General features: G+C 38.2%; 1 protein-coding gene across 1 annotated transcript; it reads left to right on the top strand.

The window, feature by feature from the left end:
• Nucleotides 1–789: 789 nt before the first annotated feature.
• On the top strand, nucleotides 790–20,147 carry LOC306851267 (uncharacterized protein; the record flags this gene model as incomplete). Its single annotated transcript, XM_079387428.1, has 5 exons — nucleotides 790–1,052; nucleotides 5,839–6,914; nucleotides 15,664–15,831; nucleotides 16,659–16,796; nucleotides 19,947–20,147. Exons 2-5 carry the CDS (start codon nucleotides 5,982–5,984, stop codon nucleotides 20,145–20,147), a joined length of 1,440 nt encoding a protein of 479 aa, XP_079243554.1. The 5' UTR covers nucleotides 790–1,052; nucleotides 5,839–5,981.
• Between the last annotated feature and the right edge of the window lie 4,252 nt (nucleotides 20,148–24,399).

Raw genomic sequence — 24,399 nt, 5'->3', positions numbered from 1 at the left:
TTATGTACAAATAAATACACATACATGTATATATTTAAGACAAAATGTTGTTTATATATTAAATATATTTATATATAAAATCAAATATAAGAATATGAATATATAAATGTATAAACATGTAAATATTTTCAAAATATATGCTGTATGTGTGCGTTTTAAAAGAAATGTAAATTTTAGAAGTTTTTTCCCCCCTCTTATTGTAGGATTCCATTTTTTACAAAGAAATAAGCATTCTAGCCATTAAATATTTACTTGGTTATCTCTAAAGTGCTCTTGAATTTTGTTCCAGATCATTAGATGTGATGCTATGGTTCCCTGGAAACCAATCTTTAAGTACCTTCATACAAAAACACTGCTTGATAAGTCATTGACTTATGTCCTAGGATTTGGACACAACCGCAGAACTTCCTGGGATAGCTCTCCCAAAGGAAAAAGCCATGGTAAAGTGAAATATCTCCTTTTCTATCCTATTCCGTTCATTCCTTTTGTTTTGAAAGTTTGAAAGTATCCGTATGGCTTTCTGTGGGTTTAACAGTGGCGTAACTTGGAATGCATCCAGCCCGTTGAATCGGGTGTCAGAGCCATACAATGAGACATGGATCTGTTCTCCTTCACATTTAAAGCCAGTCCAGCCCATTTACATCCAAATATGTTGTATGTAGGCCTTGTTTACACAACAGTATCTCTCTCTCTCACTTCCTTTCTCTCTCACCCTTTCCCCTTAACCGTAACTCCTCCCCCCAAAACCATCATTCTAACAACTATACATTCTTCCTTCCCTTCCACTCTTACTCTGAATGACTTAGTCACTGCATGCTGAGGCTTCCCGTTGCCTGTGGGGATTTTGGGGAATTTGTGGTGACAGCACCTCTCCCTCTGCGGAGGAGTTGCCTTGAATTTCCAAGGAGAAGACGCAAAGGAGACGCTTACAAAGGCTGAGCGCGTTCACACGCACATTTCTTTCTTTTAATGGGACCTTAGATACTTTGCACTCTCCTCATCATGACTGTGACGGCCGTTGGACTTCCCAGGACGTTCTGAAGTACTCTAAGGTGAGATGGCCTTCATTGTTTTAATATGCAGAAGTCTGTCTGTAGGGCAGAGACTTCAGCTTCAATGCTGACCTGCTGGAGACACTTCAGTGCAGGTGGATGATGGATAAAGTTCATGACAGAGAATACTGATAGCTTGAAGTCACTTTGGATGAAAGTGTCTGCCAAATGAATACATTTAAAATTGAATGCGCTTCTAAATGTGAAAGTGAAATGTCAGGACTTGCTGGAAAATGTTACATATGCTTTAAACATCTTTAGATGGGTTGTTCATGTGTTCTGTGGCGTGACATTTTGCATTTACTGCATCTAAAACTATTTTAAATAGCATTTTGGTAGTTGTTTTAGAATTTTTTATGCATGCAGCTTTATCTTTTTAATGGAGAGACTACATAACAGAAGTTATGTTAATAAAAGCAAGTAATTGCTTCTTCATTTCCCATAATTGCCCGTTTAGATCTTCCAGTGTGAATTTATATCTTGCCATTTGACAGTTATATTTTGCAATTGTGACTTCTTCTTTTAATTGCATCTTTATTTCTCATAATTGCCACTTTATATCTTTATGTATAAATTTATATCTTGCAATTTGACTGTTAATTTCGCAGTTGTGACTTTCTTTATATTGCATCCTTATTTCTCACAAGTGCCATTTTACATCCCCCGTGTGAATTAATATAATGCATTTTGAATGTTAAATTTCACAATTTTGACTCTTTCTTTTAACTGCGTCTTCTAACTGCAGTTGCAATGTTATATCTCACATTTTTACGCATTTGGTGTATTGCTGGGCAATTTAAAATAAACCAGTGAAGGTAAAAAAGTGAATAAAAATACTAAAAGAGAAATGGTGACCAGAACCTAATGTACAATATACATCCTTATGCAATCTTGAAAATTTCTAACATTAAATAAATAAATAATGCATACTTTTGATGTGCATTAAAAATGCTGATAAATGTGACTCTGAATGATGCATATCAAACATCAGAAACATTTGGCAGGAGTCACAGGACTATTTCAACTTTACACGTGTCAGTAACTCTGTGTACGTTTTTACAGGACCATTACAGTTGTGGTGAAATGTATACTGTGTAATGAATTAATAACAATCTCTGTAAAATGAATGGGAATGGCAGCGTTAACAGTCACTCACAGTGTGTAAAGTGAAAAGAAAACACTGCTTGCCCCTTCATGTATTGCTACACTTTGCGCTCAACGAGAAACTTGTAGAACGCTTGAGTGACATTCACAGTGCAGAATCCTCTTTGGCTGTTTGGATCAAGTCTTTTATACAGCTGGGAATGAGGAGGCCTCCTTTTACTGTGGCTTTAGAGAAAAACAAGCTAAAGGAAAGGAGGTGAGAGGACTAGATCTAATCAGGGTTACACTTGCAACACTGTTTCTCATGAGAGACAAAGTTTTCTCTTTTTGGGCAAATTACAAAACAAATGTTGTAACTTCCAATTATGCAACATCCAATGATGAACCCTGTCATGCTGAGTGACAGATTATAATATTTAAAAGGATACTAAAGATAGTTTACACTTACATTAGATCACCAAAATTGTCGCCATTTTAATCACTTTTTACATTTGTCTTCTGACTGGATCATTTTAAACGGTCTTATGATTTGACAAATTTATTTGTAAACTATAAATACTGCATGTAATCTCTCTGTGTGAGTTCCATTAAAAATGCATTATGCATAATAATAAAATAATCAGCAAAATGCTATTTAAAAGTGAAATACAGCATGTCCAAATGATTTGATTTGAACTAACATTGTACAGGTTATTTATATGCATTGTAATATCTGACATATAGGCATAGTGTCAAATATTGCATACTGTTTGTGATTTTCATATGAGCATGTTTGCATGTGTTGCAGGCTCGTGGGAAGTCAAGAGCTGTAGGTGGCTGAGTCTCTGACCTTGTGCGGTGTTTGGTCACTGTTCTTATCAGTTTTTAAAGGTTAAAGCCCTGAGGTTTTGTTAAGGGCAGGTGCATGTTTTCCTTTCTCTTGCTGAAATTTGACCATGTTTTTGTGAGTATGTGTGTGAGAGAGAGATAGAATGAGAGGGAAGCACAAGGCGACGTGTTAAATGAGTGAAGGCCACAGTCAGGGCTGCCAGCTGGCCCCCTTCTCACATTTAACACCACAGATACAGCTCTGATTTTCTATGCATGCTTGGGGGTGTACGGGAATATTCAGTATTTCCATCTGTTGATGACCACTGGCAAAAGTTCCATACTGGAAGGTGCATGAAAAGAAGCTCGCTGTAAAGATATAAGCATATCAGTCAGTGAAATATGTTTTTTTTTTCTGTTTCTGAATTCTGACTGCTGGAAGATCAATATTGATATTTCTGTGATATTCTATGACTAATAGTGCTAAATATGTAATATTTATATAAAATACATAAATGATATTTATATAAAATATAATACACAAGACAACTTGAAACTTCAGAAATACAATAGCATAAAAACTATTTATTGCATAAAAACTTATTTATATTTTGTTGTTGTTTATTGCTATCTTATTATGTACTTTTTGATTATAATAGATTACTGTTAGACTAGAAAAATATATTTTTAATGCTATTTATGAAAGTTGTTTTGAGTTGACTCATCTTAGTTTTTAGGCAATTCTCAATCAGGAATTGAAAGGCTGTTATTTAAATATTTGAGTAGTTGGGTGTTTTTGGTTAAAAGTGTAAATATTGATTTTAAAACAAAATATCAGTCACTTTTCAAGACTGCATCTGTACTTTTTGTACACTTTAAAAACTTTTTTTTTCACATCGACTATTTAAGTGCTAAAAAAATTATTGAAATGGTGATTAGCGTCTAAAATATGCACTTGACCTTATGCATTTAAATGAACCCTAGTAAAAAAGTTATATATTTAAAATACATTTATTTCATACTAAGTACAGTTCAAATCTATTTACATATTTACTGACATGTTACTCAAGACTTACATGTTATTATGATATAAGAATTATAATTAAACTTTATTTGGAGTATTACTTGTGCACAATGCACATTTCTTAATAGTAAGCCTAAAATGTATTTTAATGTCACTATCAATGAGGATTGTATGATTTTTGAGTTGTCTTTAAATGCAAGATATTTAAAGTACCAATTAAAGTTCAATTTTAAGTACCTGAAGTATACTTGCAATAGTTCCGATTTAGCACAATTAAATACTTCAGTATATCTTTAGTTGGACTTCAGCACTACTTCAACACATTTAAAGTGCTCTAAGCACAAAATCAGTTGTTTCAATCCAAGTATACCAGTTTAGTATACCAAAAGTACAATTGCAGGGTATTTCTATGAAGTACATAAATGTAATTATCGTAGACTTAGCATGAAATAAATATATTTCAAATGCATTTTAATATATTTATTTTTCACTAAGGAATTTAAGCCTAACATATTATTTTTATAAAAACAAAATCTTAATGCCCATGTTATTTGTAATTGACCTATTTACTTTCTACAGTCCAGCATTCACTTCTGGAATGATCTGGCCTGTCAGATGCAATTTGCATTTTAAACTAATAAATCTTACAAAACCAACCAATCACATCTCAGTATAGCATGATTTCACGCTATCAGTCCCTTGATTGAAACATCCTAATCTTTGTCTTTCACAGTTCATCTCTCTAGATGATGTTCTTCAGCTAAGGTGTCAGAAAGGAATGTTCTTTCTTTCTCCACCAATCAGACTCTTCCTGTGGTTTAATGTGTGTTATTGTGAGAGCGTATTGGGGGTTAATGAGGAGGTTAGCAGGGTTGCTTACCACAGCTTGGTCTGGGACATTTAGGTCGTCTGATGAATGGACGGGTACATTGTAAATCAGCGAAGGGAGTGAAGAGCCAGATTCCTCATAGCACTGATGTCACTACCATCGTGCCTTCAACAAATCCAGACTTGAACGCTCTCAGCCCGAGCCAGATGTTCAACCCCTCAGATCCCCTGTTATTCCCTCCTCTACTTGTGCAAGATTCCTTGTTATTCCCTCTTTTCCTCTCTGGGATTCCGTTATCTGCCTCTGTGAGACTCTCTACTCTTCCCAGAGTGTCTCTTTGGGATTCAGTCTTTCTCCATCTGTGAGATTCTTTGTTTTTTCAGACTCTTCCTCTGTGGGCTTCCTAGTTACTCTTCCATTTTACTCATGTTTTCTGCTCCTTGTGAATATATGTGTCTTTCTATAAAATCCAATTCAAAGCGATGCACCAATGCATCCTTATCTCATGTAAAGCAATATTCCGGGGCAAACGCTGCACAAATTTGGCATACTGTTGATTACCACTGAGAATATAAAAAGTAATTCAGACATTTGAATCAGACACTTCTTTGTTGGAATAATACTTCTGCTTTTCCATCAGAAGCAATGCTGAGATGTATTTTCATCAATTTTCTTGTAAAAAAAAAACCCATCTAAGGTGCATTTCTGGTTTAAGATGGTCTAGTCTTGGCCAGAATGACCATCTAAAAAGTGTTCAGAACTATCAGACCAGTCTAATTAACTTGTCCAGGCAAGGAAACCAGTTGACCACCTTAGGCTGATAGATTTAAGATGTTTTTACGAGCAGAACTGTGAACTACATCATCAGAAAAGTTATTGAAACACAATTCCTTTGGATAAAGAAAGTCTGTGAAATGGCATAATCACACTTAAGTATGTAAATTAAGTAAATGTACCTAGCTTGCAAAAACCATGCATACATTTGAAGCAAACTCCTTATATTATCTTTTCTTTATTTTTAGGATGGTTGGCACAAAGTGCTAATTAGCACAGAGGAACCAGTTCAGTCCAAATGGTGGAACATGATGAACATGGCAGTTTCTGGCATCATACAAAAACTCTTCTGGATATTCCTTATGGCTAGTTTCAAGCTGTAGATTGAAACATGGACGATCAACCCATGATGACTTTAGAGGGACAGAGGTCATCAGCTTTGGAAGAGGCCCCCAAAATGACTTTCTCAGTAGAGCTTTCAATGGCAGATTCAGCCATGGATAGAAACCTGACCTTAAAAGGTACTTCTGATTCACTATCATCTGTTATAGATGAGCCTTTAAAAGACCGACCACAACTTGAGCTAAAGAATAAAAGTTCATTAGACAAGATCAATCAAATTGTACCAGCGCTGGTGAGCAAAGATGAACCTTGTCTTCAAATCTCGAATTGTCTCACAAAAGAAAAGACAATGAAATACATTGAACATCAAATCACTTCCGCTCCAATATCAACCTCAAAACTTAAACTAAATGGCATTTATTGTGAACCTGACCTCCAAATGGATGCTGAGACAGGGTTCAGCTATTTATTGACTCCCTCAGATAGTCCAGTGACCAACAGCATTGATGTAGACTCGTCAAACACCTCATCTACTAATAATCGCTTCTCTAATTTGACAGTCAGACCCATATCAGAACCAGCTTACTCTTTTGCATCCTTTCCAGTGGAACCATCCCATCTTGAGCACCCTTACTCGGCTCCTTTGCCAGTCACCAAGGGAGCCGATCTACCCCGAATCATCAAACACAAGCCCAGTTCCATTACCTTTGCAGATTACGACAGCTTTTTGGGTCTAATCTCAAACACCCGAGCCAATGAGAGTTCAGATGCTTGTGAGACCTCTTCTGAAGATGATGGCGACGATGTTTTTCCCAAGTGCAAAGAAATTCTCCAAAGCTCCAGACAAAACGGTGGTGGACTAGCGAAACAAAGGTGGAAAGTAACCTGTGGACAAGTACATGGAGAACGAAGTTCCAACACCAAGCTGCCACCCACTAGAAGCAGCAGCTATGAGGCGGAGGAGGAGAGCAGCAGTACAGAGGTGAGGGTCCAATGTTGGTTAGATGTTTAATAGGCCTTTAGATATTTGTTAAAGCTTAGCTATGTATTTAAGCAGGATAGTTTAGTTTTCAATGTCTGTATGGCTTTCAGTTCAGTACTGTATTAATATTACACAAACGTTCTGGTTCAGGCTCAATCTATAAAAACTAAGTGTTAAAATTCTGAAATGAATGCAAACCAAATGTCTTGCATTAGTACATTTAGACTGTTTTGTTGCTCATTTCAGCTTTAAGTGTGCTATTCATGTTTCTCACAGTCATTGAAAACTTGGAAATATTGGGGAGTTTTTGGTTGCCAGGTCTGTAAAAGTCGTGACAGGTAATACAATCTCTAAAGTCATGGAAAAGTAATGGCTATTTCTGTAGTGAATATAGATTTTTTTCTAGTTTTGCTTTGATCTTAAAGATTTTATTGACTAGATTTTGTGCTTGTTTGGATTAAAAGTTGTCCGCAAGCCATAGTTGGTGTCTGACTTTAGAGTGAAACTTTCAAGTGCATTTATTTCAATAAATGAAATAAGCAGGCTGATAAGAGTCAGTTAAGCAGGCTGATCTTGAAATTGAAACTGAAATTGATCTTGGAATTGGTCTGAATAATAAAAAAAATCTCTTTTTCCAGAAAAGTCATGGAAATTCATTGGTCCAAATTTGTAGAATTGGTGAACTTTGTTCCCTATCGAAAGGGAACTCCCGTTGCGTCGTCAAATTTCATTGACGAGTGCTAATGGGGGAAACTCCTGTTTACTCTTTTACTGCAGCCAGATTGGTTAATGTTTATGTACTGCACAAACCAATGGCGCTTGAGCCCGCCTAAGGGGGGGGGGCGACTTACTATATAAGTCAGGCCAAAGCGCCATTTCATCAGAATCTCTTTCAGCAACGAGACCATCTCTTCGCAGACTCTACAAGAACCCGAAAAAAGCTAGAAAAGCTTACCTGCTCTACGCTGCTCTTCACCGCTCCCGCCGTCGAATCCAGCCATCGGCAGTGGACGATTTCCCCTGCGGCCATCTGGCGAGAAAAAGAGCAAATTTCTCAGCAAATTCCAAGCGTGTTGTTACAAATGTCGCTTCGCAAGTGTAGCTCGTGGGACCCCCTGCACGACGCGGGCGGGCATGACGAGTGCGTCGCCCTCGCAGAGGCTGCACTCGACGACGCAGGCGATGGGCAAGGCCATGGCCAACCTGGTGGTGCTGGAGCGCCACCTATGGTTGAACCTCACGGATATCAATGACGCGTAGAAAATTCCTACATCTTCAGATGGTTCAATTGATCTGGTCAGTCTTCGGCAAGGCAGAGGTCGACCTCTTCGCCTCCGAAGACAATTGTCACTGCCCATCCTATTTTTCGAAGCAGCGGGATACTCTGGCCCACGATTGGCCCAACACCCGCCTGTATGCATTCCCTCCGATCGCCCTGCTACCCCAGGTTATCAGGCGGATCAGAGAAACAAAGTGCTCTCTCCTTCTTCTGGAGGAACTAAGCCTGGTTCCCAGAGATGATCCAGCTGCTGACGGCAGCACCGTGGTCAATTCCACTGCGGAGAGATCTTCTCTCACAAGCGCAAGGCAAGATTTGGCATCCCCAGCCGGAACTGTGGAGCCTTCATGTCTGGCCGCTCGATGGGAGGTTGATCGACTCCCAACGGGAGTCGCCAATACCATTTTAGAGGCTAGAGCTCCGTCCACACGACGTTTCTATGCTCTTAAGTGGTCAGCCTTCAGCGACTGGTGTTCAGCACATAACCAGGATCCGGTTTCATGTGACGTGTCCCACGTGCTTATTTTTCTACAAGAGTTGCTGGACAAGGGGCACACCCCGTCTACGCTTAAGGTCTATGTGGCAGCTATCGCGGCGAATCATTCTCCCGAGGCATAACGCTCAAAACCGCTCTACTCTTGGCCCTGGCGTTGTTCAAGCGAGTGGGTGACTTGCAAGCCCTATCTATCAGTGCTTCCTGTCTTGAGTTCGGACCCAATGACTGTAAGGTCGGTCTCCAGCCGCGCAGCAGCTATGTACCAAAGGTGCTCACAACTCTGTTCAGAGCCCAGGTTATCTCCCTTTCTTTACTCCCCGCATCAGATGGTGAGCAGGGACCTAACTTGCTATGCCCAGTCCGGGCAATGCGAGTGTACTTTGAGCGCTCTAAGTCTTTTAGACAGCCCGAACAGCTCTTTGTGTGCTTTGGAGGCCACTCTAAGGGGCTACCGGTCACAAAGCAAAGGCTATCCCATTGGATAGTAGAGGCTATCGCCCTGGCCTACACCTCAGCAGGCGTACAGTGCTCTATAGGTGTGAGAGCCCACTCCACGAGAGGAATGGCCTCTTCCTGGGCGTGGTCCAACGGAATCTCTATTGGGGAGATTTGTGCGGCCGCCGGATGGTCGTCGCCATCGACCTTTATTAGATTCTACAGTTTGGACGTCCCTGCCCTGCAGGCACGGGTGTTATCAGCTTAGTACTCTTTTCTCCCTTCGGGTGGATGAGGCTTATGATAAGCAGACCCTAGTTGCTTCTCGGGTCTCTTATAGCTTGGACTCATGAGGCCCACTCTGAGTGTGTCTGAGCTGAGCTTGCGGAGCAGGCTTAGTTCTGCTTCTGCTTATAGCACATGCGCTCCCCAATGAAATTTGACGACGCAACGGGAGTTTCCTTTCAACAGTTACGTTGCGTAACTGGCCGTGCTATAGCTGCACGCGAATCGATGGCTGTCGCTTCAGTCGTTGATTCTGATGCTTTGGCCTGACTTATATAGCAAGTGACCCCCCCCCTTAGGCGTTCTCAAGCGCCATTGGGTTGTGCAGTACACAAACGTTAACCAATCTGGCTTCAGTAAAAGAGAAAACAGGAGTTTCCCCATTAGCAGTCGTCAATGAAATTTGACAACGCAACGCTCGTTCCCTTATCTCAGGGAACCAAGGTTACGTGAGTAACCGGAGCGTTTGTTTAAAGGGATAGTTCACCCAAATTGACAAGGCACTCAAATTGACAAGGCACTCATATATTCTTTAGGAAAATAAAAATGATTTGAATCACATTTTAAAGTAAAAGTGAAGCTTTCCTGAGCATCTGTAAGAGGTAATTTTCATGGAATGCTGAGTCTGATGTCCTTCCTGTCGCCTGTCAGAGCAAACGTCTGTTCAATGGTGAACTTCATCAGTCATGGATGATTTGCATCTTTCTACTAACCTCATGCCTGACCTGACTGTTTGCAACCTGTGACCTTCCCATCCCAAGTTTATTGGCCTTTGAAGAGGTGTCACGTGTACACATATGAAAACACAATAGTTTATTCCCTACCGTGCTTGGTTAAGAAACCCTGTTAAAAAGTCCCATACCATTCATACCAGAGATAACCAGGACAAAGAGTAAAGTTGATCACACCCTCTTATTCTGTTCTTATCACTACATAAGCACAATGAGTCAATGTTGTTCAGTATTCCTATTCATTTTTATATCTTTAGCTATTGTTGGTTGTTAGAATAAGTAGCCATTCCTTTACCATAATCATATTTTTATATTTTTATACATTTATTTTATTTAATTTTTTTAATAGATTAGATTTTAATAGATTCTATACATTCTATTTATTATATACATTTTAGTAGATTTTATTGTCACATCTGCATTTTTTGTAAGTCAGTATTTTTTTTGTAATAGTCATAAATTTATGCCACATATAGGTAATTTTACATTTGTGATGACTCATTTGTTATGAAATATTTAAATTGCAAAAAAAAAATTAAATAATATTTTTAAAATCTGTATAACTGTATATAGTATTATTCTGAAAATAATCTCTTTCTCTTTCTCTATAGTAAAAAGTATTATTTAAAAAAAGTAGATTTGTTTTTGATTTTAAATGATTAAAAATAATGAAATATTACATTATTAAATAATATTTGCATTTACATTTTTAAATTGCAGATACTTTTACACAAAGAAAATATTGTAATAAATATTATTTATTTATTTATTGTAACTGTAACTTTATATTTATCTACTTTTAAAATCTTAACTTTTTGTACTTTTGTACTGGAGACTGTCAAACCAAGAAAGCCCAATTACATCTAGGGTTGTGATGACTTACAGTCACTGCTCAGTGTCAGTGGTGTAGTTACAGTAGTTAACAGAATGTGCAGAGGTTAAAAGGATTTTTCTAGGGCAGGTGAGCTGAGATGGTTTGTTAGGCCCCAGTGCCCCTCTGTTTTGCACATGCTCGCCTCTCCCCTCCTGTTATTCGTTCTCTGTTCATGCATGATTTAAGATGAAACTGTGAGAGAATGTGGTACCCCTCACGTGAGCGCTGACCTTGCCTCATTTGCACCTTCTTAAGAAATACCACGATGATCTGTCTGTGGAAAAGGACATAATTTTTTATATATTTTTTAAAAAATCTGTTTGTTTTATTTATTTATTTACTTTTATATTTAAAAAATTATAAATGAGATTCCATAGAACATTTCATATGGAAATTAAATATTAGATATTTAACATAGTCCACAATTATTGAGATAAAAAAAAAAAGCATTTTGCATCTTCACCATTTGGTGGCACTCTATACAAACCTTTACCCATATTATGGCCAATAGCACCAGTAGAGTTATTATTGTTTATGTGGATTTTATCTTTGCATAAGACTTGGAATTGTGGCAAACTCTGCATCTCTAGCCCGTCCATATCCTTGTGAGGAAAGACATTCAGTTTGACAGTGAACGGCTCCTGTAACAAAAAGTAGGAGGATTTTCTTCCTCCTCAGAGTCTTATCTGACCTGGATTTGAAGCAGTTCAGCAAACGGATTATGGCTGCTGGCCTTTAAGGATGACATATTGCTACATTCTCTCAGTGGAGGTGGCTGGCACACTCAGTGGGTGGCATGGCCATGGCAGGAAGCCCAGAGCAATGCCAAAGCCAGGCACTTGACTCCTCATTTCCATGCCAATGGGCCAGTGCTGAGATTTACAATGTGGCCAATTTGCGGCGGTGCAGTTATGGTCCTCGGCCATTCTGTCCACTGTGGAAGATAACAATGATGAGCTGATCTGGTGGGACTGACTCATACCGGCCTAGTTGCCATGACAAGTGTATTTTCTCACGACTGACAGGGTGGAAAGGGGTGTTGTAACTGATGCCGGGTTATTGAATACCACGCATTCTTTGCAGGGAACAGATTCCAAGGGCTGCCACTGGACCAAGACACTATGTTTTTTTATGAAAAATCCACATGTCTGTGGCAATCCTTACTTGATATTTTGTTGTTTTTAGGAATAATAGTAAATAAGTGAAATTGGTAACACAGTATTTATTTGTTCATATTAAAAAGGTAGTTCTCCCACAAATGAAAATTCTGTCAATAATTACTCACCCTCATGTCGTGCCATACCCGTAAGATCTTCGTTCATCTTCAGAACACAAATTAAGATATTTGTGATGAAATCCAAGAGATTTCTGAACCTGCATAGACAGCAGTGGTATTCTTGTGAATGGACGTCGAAGACTGAGACAGAAATGTTTGAATAAGGTCATTATTTTAGTTTTCTTTGCACAGAAAAATTCTCATAGCTTCATAACATTACATTTGAACCACATGGATGTCATATGGACTATTTTAACAATGTCCTTACTACCTTTCTGGGCCTTGAATGTGTCAGTTGCGTTGCTGTCTATGGAGGGTCAGAAAGCTCTAGGATTTCATATCAATTTGTGTTCTGTAGATGAACAAAGGTCTTATGGGTTTGGAACGAGTTGAGGCTGAGTAATTAATGATAGAATTTTCATTTTTGGGTGAACTGTCCCTTCAATGTATGAGGAGTCACGAACTAACAGTGTACAGTACTTCAACAGCATTTATCATTCTAGATTATTTTTTTTATTATACTAATACATTTTTAACATTTTATGTTAAATAAATGACACATTAGTTCATGTATTATGAACAAACATGAATAAACAATGATCAATAGTATTTTATATACATTACTATTATTAAATATCAACAACTCTGCCTTTATTTATTTGATCAAAACTGTAGTATTGTGAAATAATATTGAAATTTAAAATAACTGGCTATTTTAATGTAATATAAAATGTAATTTATTCCTGTGATGCAAAGTTGAAATTTTAGCAGCCATTACTCCAGTCTTCAGTGTCACATGATCCTTCAGAATTCATTCTAAGATGCTGAAAATCATTATTTTATTGGAAGATTCTTGGATAAATAGAACATTTAAAAGCACAGCTTTTATTTAAAATTGAAATCTTCTGTAATGTCTTGACTCTTTACTGTCACTTTTAATAAATTGAATCACTTGAGACTCTGCATGGGGGGGGGGGGGGGGGGGGCAGATTTGAGTGTTATAAACAAATGCGTTGTCTTTTGTTAGAGTTAAGAGGGTAAATGGTCCATCGCAGAAGGGCAAGACAGAGTGGCGCTAGTGTCTTAAGAGAGACAACAAGAAAGCCTTCTCACTAGCTTTGACTCATGAAATTCAAAGGTCAGGCAGACTGGACATCGTAAGGTCACGCCAGATTCAGACCCCTACCTGGGATCCAGGACCACTACCTTTGTGTTTGCAGCCCAAACTCATCCTCATCCCAAACCTAAAAATATAATAAGCAGCTCATCTGTTTTCAACATTGATAATAACAAGAAATGTTTCTTGAGCACTGATTTATCATATTAGAATGATTTCTGAAGGATCATGTGACACTGAAGACTGGAGTAATGATGCTGAAATTTCAGCTCACACAAATAAATTAAATTTTAAAATATATTAAAATAGAAAACAGTTATTTTGAATTGTGATATATCAAATGCAGCCTTAGTGAGCATGAGACTTCCTTCTAAAACATACTTTTGAATGGTAGTGTATCATTTAAAATTGCCCTAGAACTGTTGTGCCTCTTTGTTCGCTCTCTGAAGGAATGTCAGCATCTTGAGTGTAATTGGTTAAGGGTCTTACCATGCCCACATTCCTTGAGATTTTACGTGCCTTGTATGTCGCCCCCCTTTTCAACTGACCCATGTATTTCTGCTGCCTGAGACAAATGTGTCCCATTCTGGCATGACAGCCGTCAATAGCATCATTGTGTGAGGATGAGAGGGAGCCGTAATCTTTGCCTTGGGGCTGCAGATCCCAAGAAGGACTTGAGCGTTTCTGCCTGCTGTGTCTCCCGCACCAGGACGTTACTGTTAAATGTTCCTCACAGTTCATCTTTGCCCTCTTCCTGCTCTCTGGCCCCTCAACTTACTGTCAGTAAAGGGGCAACCCTGTTGATTTACAGCTTGGTGAGTGAGGTAGGTGAAGGTAATTTATAGCCCAGGAACCCTCGGCCCTGTCTGAGCTGGGCGGAACAGTCTATTTATACTCTTTGGCTGGGGTGTATGGAGAGCAGTGAAAGTAGCAGTGAGGAGAAAGGAGAGGAATACCGCACGACTATGTTTGGACTACAATAGCGGCTGGGTTGCTCATTGGTTTTGGTTCAAACATGTGTGGCACAGGGACATTTGACTCTCAATGCTATTTACTGCTCAGGAGAAAATAATGTCAGAGAACAACATGTAAATCTAGCTTATTTTATTAGTATAACACTATTAACTTTATTAAAATAGATAATAATAGATAACACTCATCTCATCTTATCTTATCTTATCTTATCTTATCTTATCTTATCTTATCTTATCTTATCTTATCTTATCTTATCTTATCTGTTGTTCACTCTATTGCTGTCTATCATCTATCATGCTGTCACTCTATCTATCTATCTATCTATCTATCTATCTATCTATCTATCTATCTATCTATCTATCTATCTATCTATCTATCTATCTATCTATCTATCTATCTATCTATCTATCTATCTATCTGTCTGTCTGTCTGTCTGTCTGTCTGTCTGTCTGTCTGTCTGTCTGTCTGTCTGTCTGTCTGTCTGTCTGTCTGTCTGTCTGTCTGTCTGTCTGTCTATCTATCTATCTATCTATCTATCTATCTATCTATCTGTCTGTCTGTCTGTCTGTCTGTCTGTCTGTCTGTCTGTCTGTCTGTCGTTCTGTCGTTCTGTCGTTCTATCGTTCTGTCTCTTGTTCGAGCAGTCATTCTTTCTATCGTTCTTTTTATCATTCTGTCATTCAATCTTCTGTTCAGTTGTTCTATTGTTCTAGCTATCGTTACATATATAAATGTATTCCTTGAAAATGTTTTAAAAAGATTACACTGATGTCTCAAACTGTGCATTGAACTGAAATGTCAAACTGAGATCTCAGTATGAACTCAATTATTTCTCATCCGATTCTTCATTCAGAAAGATCTGGGCTGTTCTGTCCACTATAAGTTTATAGATCTGTACTACCACCAAATGCCAACAGTTCTCTTATTTGTTTCCATTGTATTTCTGCTAAGGAGACAAAGTTGATACTAAAATGAAACAACTGAAAATTCCATTAAGTCTAAGCAGTAACATTTTCCTCTGTGAAACGTGTTGGTGTGATTCAGTGTTTTTATGCAGAGCGTAGTTTAGTGTGACTTTGAAAGCTTTGAGAAATAAGAAGACACTGCTCTGAAATCAGTGCTGGCTCGTCAAGTTGGTTATTTTTGGCTCTGTACATCAAAAGAAAACAGACCCTTGACTGAACGGCCGAGTCTAATGTAATGAGTCTGTCTAATCAGTTTTATCCTCAGTGTTTGTTTGTCTGTGATGTCCTACAGTATATCTCTTCTGTCTGCATGCAGGAGTCTGCTCAGGTCCTGTCTCCCTGGTCTGACTCTATGACCCAGCTAATGAAGAGATTAGATCAGCTCAATCTGGACATTGAGCAAGCTCTCAGCGCCGGCTCTTCCCCCTCTGACACACCCAACACCGCCCGGAGACACACCACTAATGATAGAGCATCCCTGCAGGTCACTCTCGCTTTGTTTCTCACTAAATATAAAGTACGCAGTTTGTTGATTAGCAATCATTTAATGGAAAATATGTTGCCTTAGCTTCTTTAAAACGTGCATGATCTTTTTAGCTTCTGGATTTTATTCAAATCACATCTGATCAATTGTTCTATTCGTTTCTATTCTATTTTTTCTATATATGTATATGTATATGTGTATATATATATATATATAGTTGAGATTAGTAGCCATTCATAGTTTCATACTTTTGTGCCTAGATAACTGATAAGAATTCAGTATGAAGTTGCTTGATGTGCCAGTTCATGGTGTCTGTCTGTGACATGGGTTAGATAGAATGTGCTGCATGCTGGCAGAGACTAGACCAGACTGGTGACACTGACACAGAGCTCCATTGTCTTGGGAGCTTGCCACGGGGAACTTTCAATGGTGTTTAAAAAAAAACCTCTTGCAAACTTGCGACATAACCACCCTGTAGCAAGGGTTCACAGCAAGACACAAAAGTGCCTTTTGGTTCCTCAAGACAACGATGTCTTGTGCTTGCAGTCTGTTGTTCTGTTTGTATCACTATGTCCATTCGTGATAGTTAGCGGAATGACATGATGGTTTCAGAGCCCTCACGACACCCTATTTTTTAACAAGAGACTAGATTTACCATTGCATGTTATTCTGGACAAGGTCATAATTTTTCCATTTTCAGTAGTTGTGAGCCTGTGTCTCTGCTACCGACCGCTTTGCTTTTCTTCTCATAGTCATCTCCAGAGGTCATCTGTTCCAGACAAAGTGTGTCCCGTCCCATGCTAAAATCTCTTGTGCTGTCGTTGCAGAGCGGAGCTGCGGGAGTGAACCAGTCCCTCAACTGGAACAACATGGCCAGAAGAACAGACATAAGGGAACGGCACAGCCAAGAAAGATTTGCAGGAGCCACTTCCTCTCTGGGGAGATCACATGGTAAAAAGACAGAGGTGAGCATTTCAACTTACTTAGTAGGATTTTTGTTTGTGTTGAACTGAATTGTTTAGTTTGTGGTTAGTAGCTGTCAATTTTAAAATATATGATGTATACAATTAGTTATAGGTGTATTTTTGGTATATGCTTTAGTTTCAACTCTAAAGAGCTGATCAGTATGTAGACCATGTGATCAGTTGCTTAGCTTTGCTCTGTGAAGTGTTTCCTAATGAACACGCTGTGTGTCAGTGACCAGGGCACACGTTCATTCCGAGAAGGTTCTGGGGTTGAGGTTGATGTTGATGTCCTGGGACTGCATTTTCTAATGGCTTTTCTGCATTAGCGGGGCTAAGTTAAATAGATTTTCCTTTGCTAATCCAAACAGGATTCCCCCTTAGTCTGGGGAATTGAATTAATGAATTCAAAGCGACACCAAAGGAAGTCTTTTAGTGGGGCATTTAAGGCCATCACATCTTGTTTGGATTCCAAACCAGTGTAGCTTAGCTTAACCAGTGATTTTTAAACATCTAAAACAGAATTTATATTTGGATTTTTAATAGCTATTTCAATGTAAATGCAATAATCAAAATTAATCAATTTCAGTAAAATTATGACATTTTATTGCTGTTTAAAACAACATTTATTCTTCTGATAACAAAGCTGAATGTCTTTAGTGTCACATGATCCTTCATATACACCGCAATGTATATGCATAATTTAAAATTAAGCAAAATGAAAGGTTTTGCGTTCTTTGGGTTTGATTGGTTGAGACCTCATGTTTAGGCCTACTACATAAAAGTTAAAGAATGCAGTTTTTCAAAGAGGGTTTAGTTTCTAGTTGTACGTAGCTTTTAAACATTTGGAGTTCGTTTGTAACCAGACAAGCTGTTTTTGGAGAGATTGTGCGTGTCCTGCTGTTTAGAGGAAGTACAGAGAGACCTGACAACTGAGCGATTTACGAGTTCGGGGCTCGTGTGAAAGACACTAAAAGGAATGTTCTATCATTCTGGAAACAAATCTGACATGCAAAGGATGGAAAATAAGACTCTTCATGGATGACCACCACAGCTGTCTTAGTCCGGCTACAGATCGACCGCAATTTATGGTGGTCTTCATGGACTTTTGTCTCAAGCCACCCTGCTCTGCAAAGACACAGAAAACAAACAATGGCCAGCTCTTCCTTTTAGCTCATCATGAATATTTTTCATTTCAAAGGAACGCACTCTCTTGCATTGTTCCAAAACAATATCCGATGAGCTACAGTGGGTTTAAATGAGCACAATATCTGTGGGAATCCGGCCCTTTTCCGTCCGGCTGGAGAACTGGGCCAGATGTGTTTGTTTAATCTCTGCATAGCTGAAGCGGCACTGGTACGTTCTGCGGTCTGTGCTTGGGAGCCCCGCTAAAAGCCTCTGGCAGGGATCTGGGAGGTGATGCTGTTTGCTCGAGTGTGTGAGAGCGCAGGAGAGAGAGATTTGAAGAGGGTAATTGGATTGGAGGGGGTAATAGAATGATTTGGCTTTGTGCACTCTGACAAAATGAAGTCTTGAGGTTCTTGGAGAAGATTAGCAGGTCAGAAGCTCCAGAGGCATGTGGAGGCCTTCGGTCCGCTGGAATGAATGTAGGCCACCCTCATGTAGACGACAAATCCAAACTCTGAAAGCTCTGTTGGCATTTTACCAACTGTCTTCTAACATTAACACAGTTTGTGATTCTCACCAAGCATGTTATCCTCGTTCACCTCTTGTTGTCGTGAAGAAGGTGCTCCTGCGGTCACACACATCTATTGGCTGGTCTTGAAGCTCTCATCTGATCTCAATTAAAAACAGACAAACTGTGGGAAAAGAAGATTTGTCTTCCTTTTAATTCATGATTTGGAACTTGAATTGTGAGGAAGAGGAATTTATATATATATAAAAAATATATAGTTTCAATATTTCAATATTTTTTGTACATGTATAATTTATATTAGTTATATAATTGTTATATAACAAATTTAGATTATAAATGTTTGTGTATATAAGTATTTTATAGTTATATAATTTTATTTACATATACAATATAACATACAACTTATATATATAATATACTGTGTATTTATTTATTTATTTATTCAAAATCTTCTTGACAGTTCTAATCAAATTACATATTTTCTCAGTTAGGTATTTATTATATAACAGTTTAGATTGGTTTTTATAAAAGTTTATGTATATGTATGTTATATATTATAGAATTTTGGGTGTAATTTATATGTAAATTCTTCTTCCTGACAATTCAAATTAAATTGAATCTTTTACAGTACTTAACATTTTAATTAAATTTAACATAAAATTATAAATAATAATAGTTGATTATATAAAAATCTAATTAATGTGACTAATAATAATAATAATATCAACAATAATAGCAATAGTAAATTTTTCCATTTGTATTAGTTTTTAAAAATATGTCTATAATTTTGTTTATTAATTTTTATTTGAATTTGAGTTATTTTAGTACGTCAAGTTAAACAAAATGAAACCGGGAAAAGTTGCCTTGGCAACTAGATGAAAAAAATGTTTAATTTAATAAAAAAAATAATTTTTATTTTATTTTATTTTGAAAGTATTTTAATAGGGTTTCTGTTCTGGAAAGCATACACTGTGTTTGTGTTTCTTTTCTCAAATTTAATTTTTATTCGGCCTGCAACCTAGATTGATATTTGGTTCAAATTCAAAAGCTTGGCATCTCAGCTACTTTGAAACTGTTCATGATTCAACACTGAGCGAATGTTTATGTTGACACAGTGTTATGAGAAAGCTGTATGTCATAAATATGACTCACAATGATCCGGGCCAAAGCAGCCCATCTATTTATTAGTGCTGTAACATCAACCACTGTGAAAGAGGTTGTTTCAGTTAAATCACATCACTACTACACCGCACCATACAGTTGACGCAGTCATAAAATCTTTAAAGAAAACATACGACTCAAAATGCTTGTTAACTTGGAACCAGATTCATTTTATTTTTAGATGAACTAGCCCTTTAATTTGCTTAATTACATGTTCGTGGCTCGCTTAAAATTGATAAGTGGTTGAATAAGTGTGTGAACTCACAAATGCTTTGGCAAAAGTCTTTCCCACTGCCTCTAACCTATTCCTCACCATCTACCCATTGTTGCTAAAGCCTGGAGGTGCTGGTGAGCGATGGGAAGCTGAGTCTTCTCCATCCATCTGTGTGGAGGGTCCACGCTGGCTCTCCAACTCCCTGCGGGGCCCTTGGTTGGGGCAGGAGAGGAGAGCTAAGCGGCTCAATAGGATAAAGATAGATTACGGGGCCAAGTGCAACTCAGGAGGCCAGGATTTGTTCTGCTCCAGCAGAGGATAAGCCTCAGTTTGGGACGCTGGGTGAGGAGCGCCCCTGCAAAGTGTCAAAATATGTTGTTGAGAGGTCAATGCTGTGCGCTTTTGCTCTTTTTCTTTTCCTCTCGATTTTGTGGGCCACTTTCCTTGTGAATCTACATAATCTTAATCTCTTTTTTTGTACTGTGAGAACTTTTTAATGTCTGATTTAAAGGGATATTTCACCTAAAAATGTATTATATTTGTTCCGTTGATGTTTAGCAGAACACACAGGATACTAGGTACAACATGAGATTGGGTAAATGACTGACTTTTATATTTTGGGTATATATATATTCAGCTATTCAACTAGGCTAGATTTGTTGTACTGCTGACATGCGATCTGTTTTAAATTGTGTTGCATACATTGTATACATTGTCACTCGGGGAAGTCGTGGCCTAATGGTTAGAGAGTTGGACTCGTAATCCAAAGGTTGCGGGTTCGAGTCTCGGGCCGGCAGGGATTGTAGGTGGGGGGAGTGAATGTCCAGCGCTCTCTCCACCCTCAATACCACAAGGCACCAAACCCCCAACTGCTCCGCAGCATAAATGGCTGCCCACTGCTCCGGGTGTGTGTTCACGGTGTGTGTGTGTTCACTGCTGTGTGTGTGTGCACGTTGGATGGGTTAAATGCAGAGCACAAATTCTGAGTATGGGTCACCAACCATACTTGGCAGTATGTCACTTCATATATATATATATAGGCCTATTATAACCTTTAAAAATGCTTTTGGCCACAACATCTAGCAGGGGCTACCTCAACCCCTTGGGCACGATGCCCATCTTTTTGCACTTCCTGTTGGTCAGACTGTTATGTGTGGAACCTGTGCATGAAATGCACACACACTGTAAAAAAAAAAAAGTTGAGCCAATTTAAAATTTTAAGGCAACCAGCTTTTTGCAGAATTTTGAGTTCTCTCAACTTATTTTTGTTAGAGATTCTCAACTTTTTGTTGCATAAACTTAAAACAACAAGTTGAGAAAACTCAAAAATCTGCTGAAACTAGTTGCCTTAAAATTTTAAGTTGGCTCAACTTTTTTTTTTTTTTTTTTTTTACAGTGCACACTTGCCCACGTACACATTGATGCATGGACCTTTCAACACCACAAGCCTTGAGAGGCATTCTGGAAATGAGCCTAGAAGCAGAACAGCTCTGGGTTTTAATATATACAGCACTTTCAGAAGCACGAACACTGAGGTGCTTATTCAACTTTCTTGTGTTTCCTTTAAAAGCAGGACTAATTTGGCAATAGGGTTGATCCTACGTTATCATTCCCTTTTAAGTCATCTTTCATTTCCTCAATTACTCAATCCTGCTTTTTTGTTTCCTTTTACCAGAAAACAGGCACAGGCTTGTGCAAAAACAAGATATATATAGCCTCTGTTATACATTTACTACATGCACAGATTCCACATTGAACAAATTAGATACATCAGATAAGTCTTGTCCGCAACGTCACCCGTGACAGTGACCTATTCCTTCTTTTTTCCTTCATAACTGTGCATTTCACTAAGACTGTTTCTGTCATAACACAACCAAGGCCCTGTGTCATGCTAGCTGCATTTCTTTGACGTTCTCTAGATGTTAACTTCAAAAAAATACCACCAACTCAGCCGCCCACCTCAGTTTGGAAGATGGATGATCCACGGCCTGATAGAACACCAACAAACGCATAAAACAACAGAAAAAAAACCTGAAAAAAGCTGAACGCGGTGGAGAACGAGGGAACTAGATGGAACATATTCCAATGGATTGAGCAAGGCTGAAGAAGGGAGCTAAATATAGAAAAGTTGTCCTGCTGGAGGGGGTTTCATGGAATGCAAAATGAATGAGGTTTTACTCTCAGGACCACATCTGGCCCGCCCGAGCCCTCTGGGGTCACTTTGAAGTGGATGCCGAAGGGCTTTTTTTGTACTTTACAGCGCATACTTTCTCTCTTATCCCTCTATTTTTCATCTTTCGCTTTGTCTTATATTCTCCATCATTTTACACCCCTAAATTCTTCTAGCTTCATGTTTTTGGATATTGTACATTGTGAAGTATTTTAGAGTGCTTGGCAATGTGGTTGTATTTACTTTATACAGATTCCTGGTCTTAATGTCGACGATTCAACTGTGCAAGTTATTTTGAAGAAAATGAAAGTGTTTTCACTGCGTCCAAAATCAAATAGGTACTAAAGCTGCATGATTAATCGTTAAAAGATCGTGATATCGATTCAAAAACCCACACAACCTTACTTATAAATGACAATTATTCATTTGTGTCTAAACCTTTGATAAGTCGTACTGAAACATTCAAATATGTGACCCTGGACCACAAAACCAGTCTTAAGTCGCTGGGTTATATTTGTAGCAATAGCCAAAAATACATTGCATGGGTCAAAATTATAAATTTTTCTTTTATGCCTAAAATCCTTAGGATATTAAGTAGTAAATTACATGTTATTTTGCTTAGTTTAGAATCATGTGAAAATCATGATTCTCAGTTTATTCAGAATCGTGCAGCTCTAATAGGTTCTACATTTGCTTTGAAACTTGCTTTGCAACCATTAAAAAATGTCTACGTATATAGTGTGAATGTATTTCGGATGTAGGCTACTACATCTGCCATGTTGTCGTTATCATGTGACTTTTGGCAGTTGTGTTGCTTCACTGCATTTCACAAATACTCTCTGTGGCATCATGGGATTGTAAAGTGTCCACTAGATGCACACTTAAGAATCTCAGCAGAAGTAGTAGGTCGACTTTTCGCCTGCTGTTTTATGTATTCGAATAAATGAAAATTTTGTCATTATTTACTCACCCTCGTGTTGTTCCAAACCTGTATGAATTTCCTTCTAATGTTGAACATAAAAGAAGATATTTTGAAGATGCTGGTAATCAAACAGTTGATGGTCTTTCCCTACTATGAAAGTCAATGGGGACAAACAACTGTTTGGTTCTTCAAAATTCTTCAAAATATCTTCTTTTGTGTTCAACATAAGATTATACAGGTTTGGAACAACATGAGTAAATAATGACAAAATTTTCATTTCTGGGTGAACTATTATTTTAAATGAGTCAGTTTAGGCCAGTCAGTATTAGTTTCACATGGAGCATGTGTGTAATATCAAACATGTATTCGAGAATCTCCAGTGCAGTGAATATTATTATGATAGACGTTAGTCATGCATGCCAAATAAAACCGCTAAAAATGAATTGTAGGGGAATCCCATACATACAAAAAATACGTCTTGAACTTCAGGAGCTGTGTTATATAGCATGATCCAAAATCTCCAACAGCTCATAATTCAGATTCAGCCCAAATGATGTTTTTGTATCTTTATGTATCTGACCATTGCCTCTGGAAATTACGGCATTTGTTTTCCTTTTGCTGCTCTAGGATCTTGTATCTCATACTGAGCCAATGTAATGTAACCAGCACAGTTCCTCAGTTTCCCCTCAGGCATTATTATTTTTCATCTGTCTATCTATCCATTATTTCTGACTGAGAAATGATTATACTTGTAATCCCGTCAGCCTTCATCATTCACACAGAGGAATCCTACAATTCCAAGAAAATGACACATATCCCAGGAAGACGCCCATTAGTATATAGACCACGTCAAAACAACATCCCCCTTCCTTCATTGTTTTTTTTTCAGTTGCGTCTTGATCTATTTTCTCGTATTTGATGCAGTGTTAGCATTCGGTTTCTTTACTTGAAGGTCTTGGATTTGATTTTGTCCTTCGTTTTGCCATCAGGTTGATTGACTGATGTGTGGATATTTCAGAGTCGTATCTTTTCGTCAGGATATGTTTTTGTAAGGTGGCTCTTCCTAAAGCTAGTCATCATTCACTGACGCTTAATTACATGTCATGTAACCGTCATTCATGTCAGTGACAATTACCACTTTGAAACACAGCAGGACTTTACTCGTGCTCACACTCTTTCTTCCTAGAATTCACAGTAATCCTTTGCAAACTTGTTTTGAAAGGCGACATTCCAGTAATCGGCCCGCTAGTCTTGTCAAAAATAACATGTAATATACATACCTAGAAACGGTCTCGCTTTACAGTTTTTCACGCACTGTTTAAGCTGTTTTATGAAGGTAACACCCTCAGTTGTACTTGCATTTGAACGCCATGACTCTTTGAGATGTGCGGTTAAAATTCAACCCCTCAATGCAAAATCTCACAGCCTATAAGCAACCATGACATCATCCATCATTTTCCCTCTTTCCGCTGTGTTTTTCAG

This window comes from Barbus barbus (genome assembly GCF_936440315.1).
Source record: "Barbus barbus genome assembly, chromosome: 31".
NCBI lineage: Eukaryota > Metazoa > Chordata > Actinopteri > Cypriniformes > Cyprinidae > Barbus > Barbus barbus.
The sequence above is the reverse complement of the archived record's forward strand: the minus strand, read 5'-3'. Positions and strand labels throughout refer to the sequence as shown.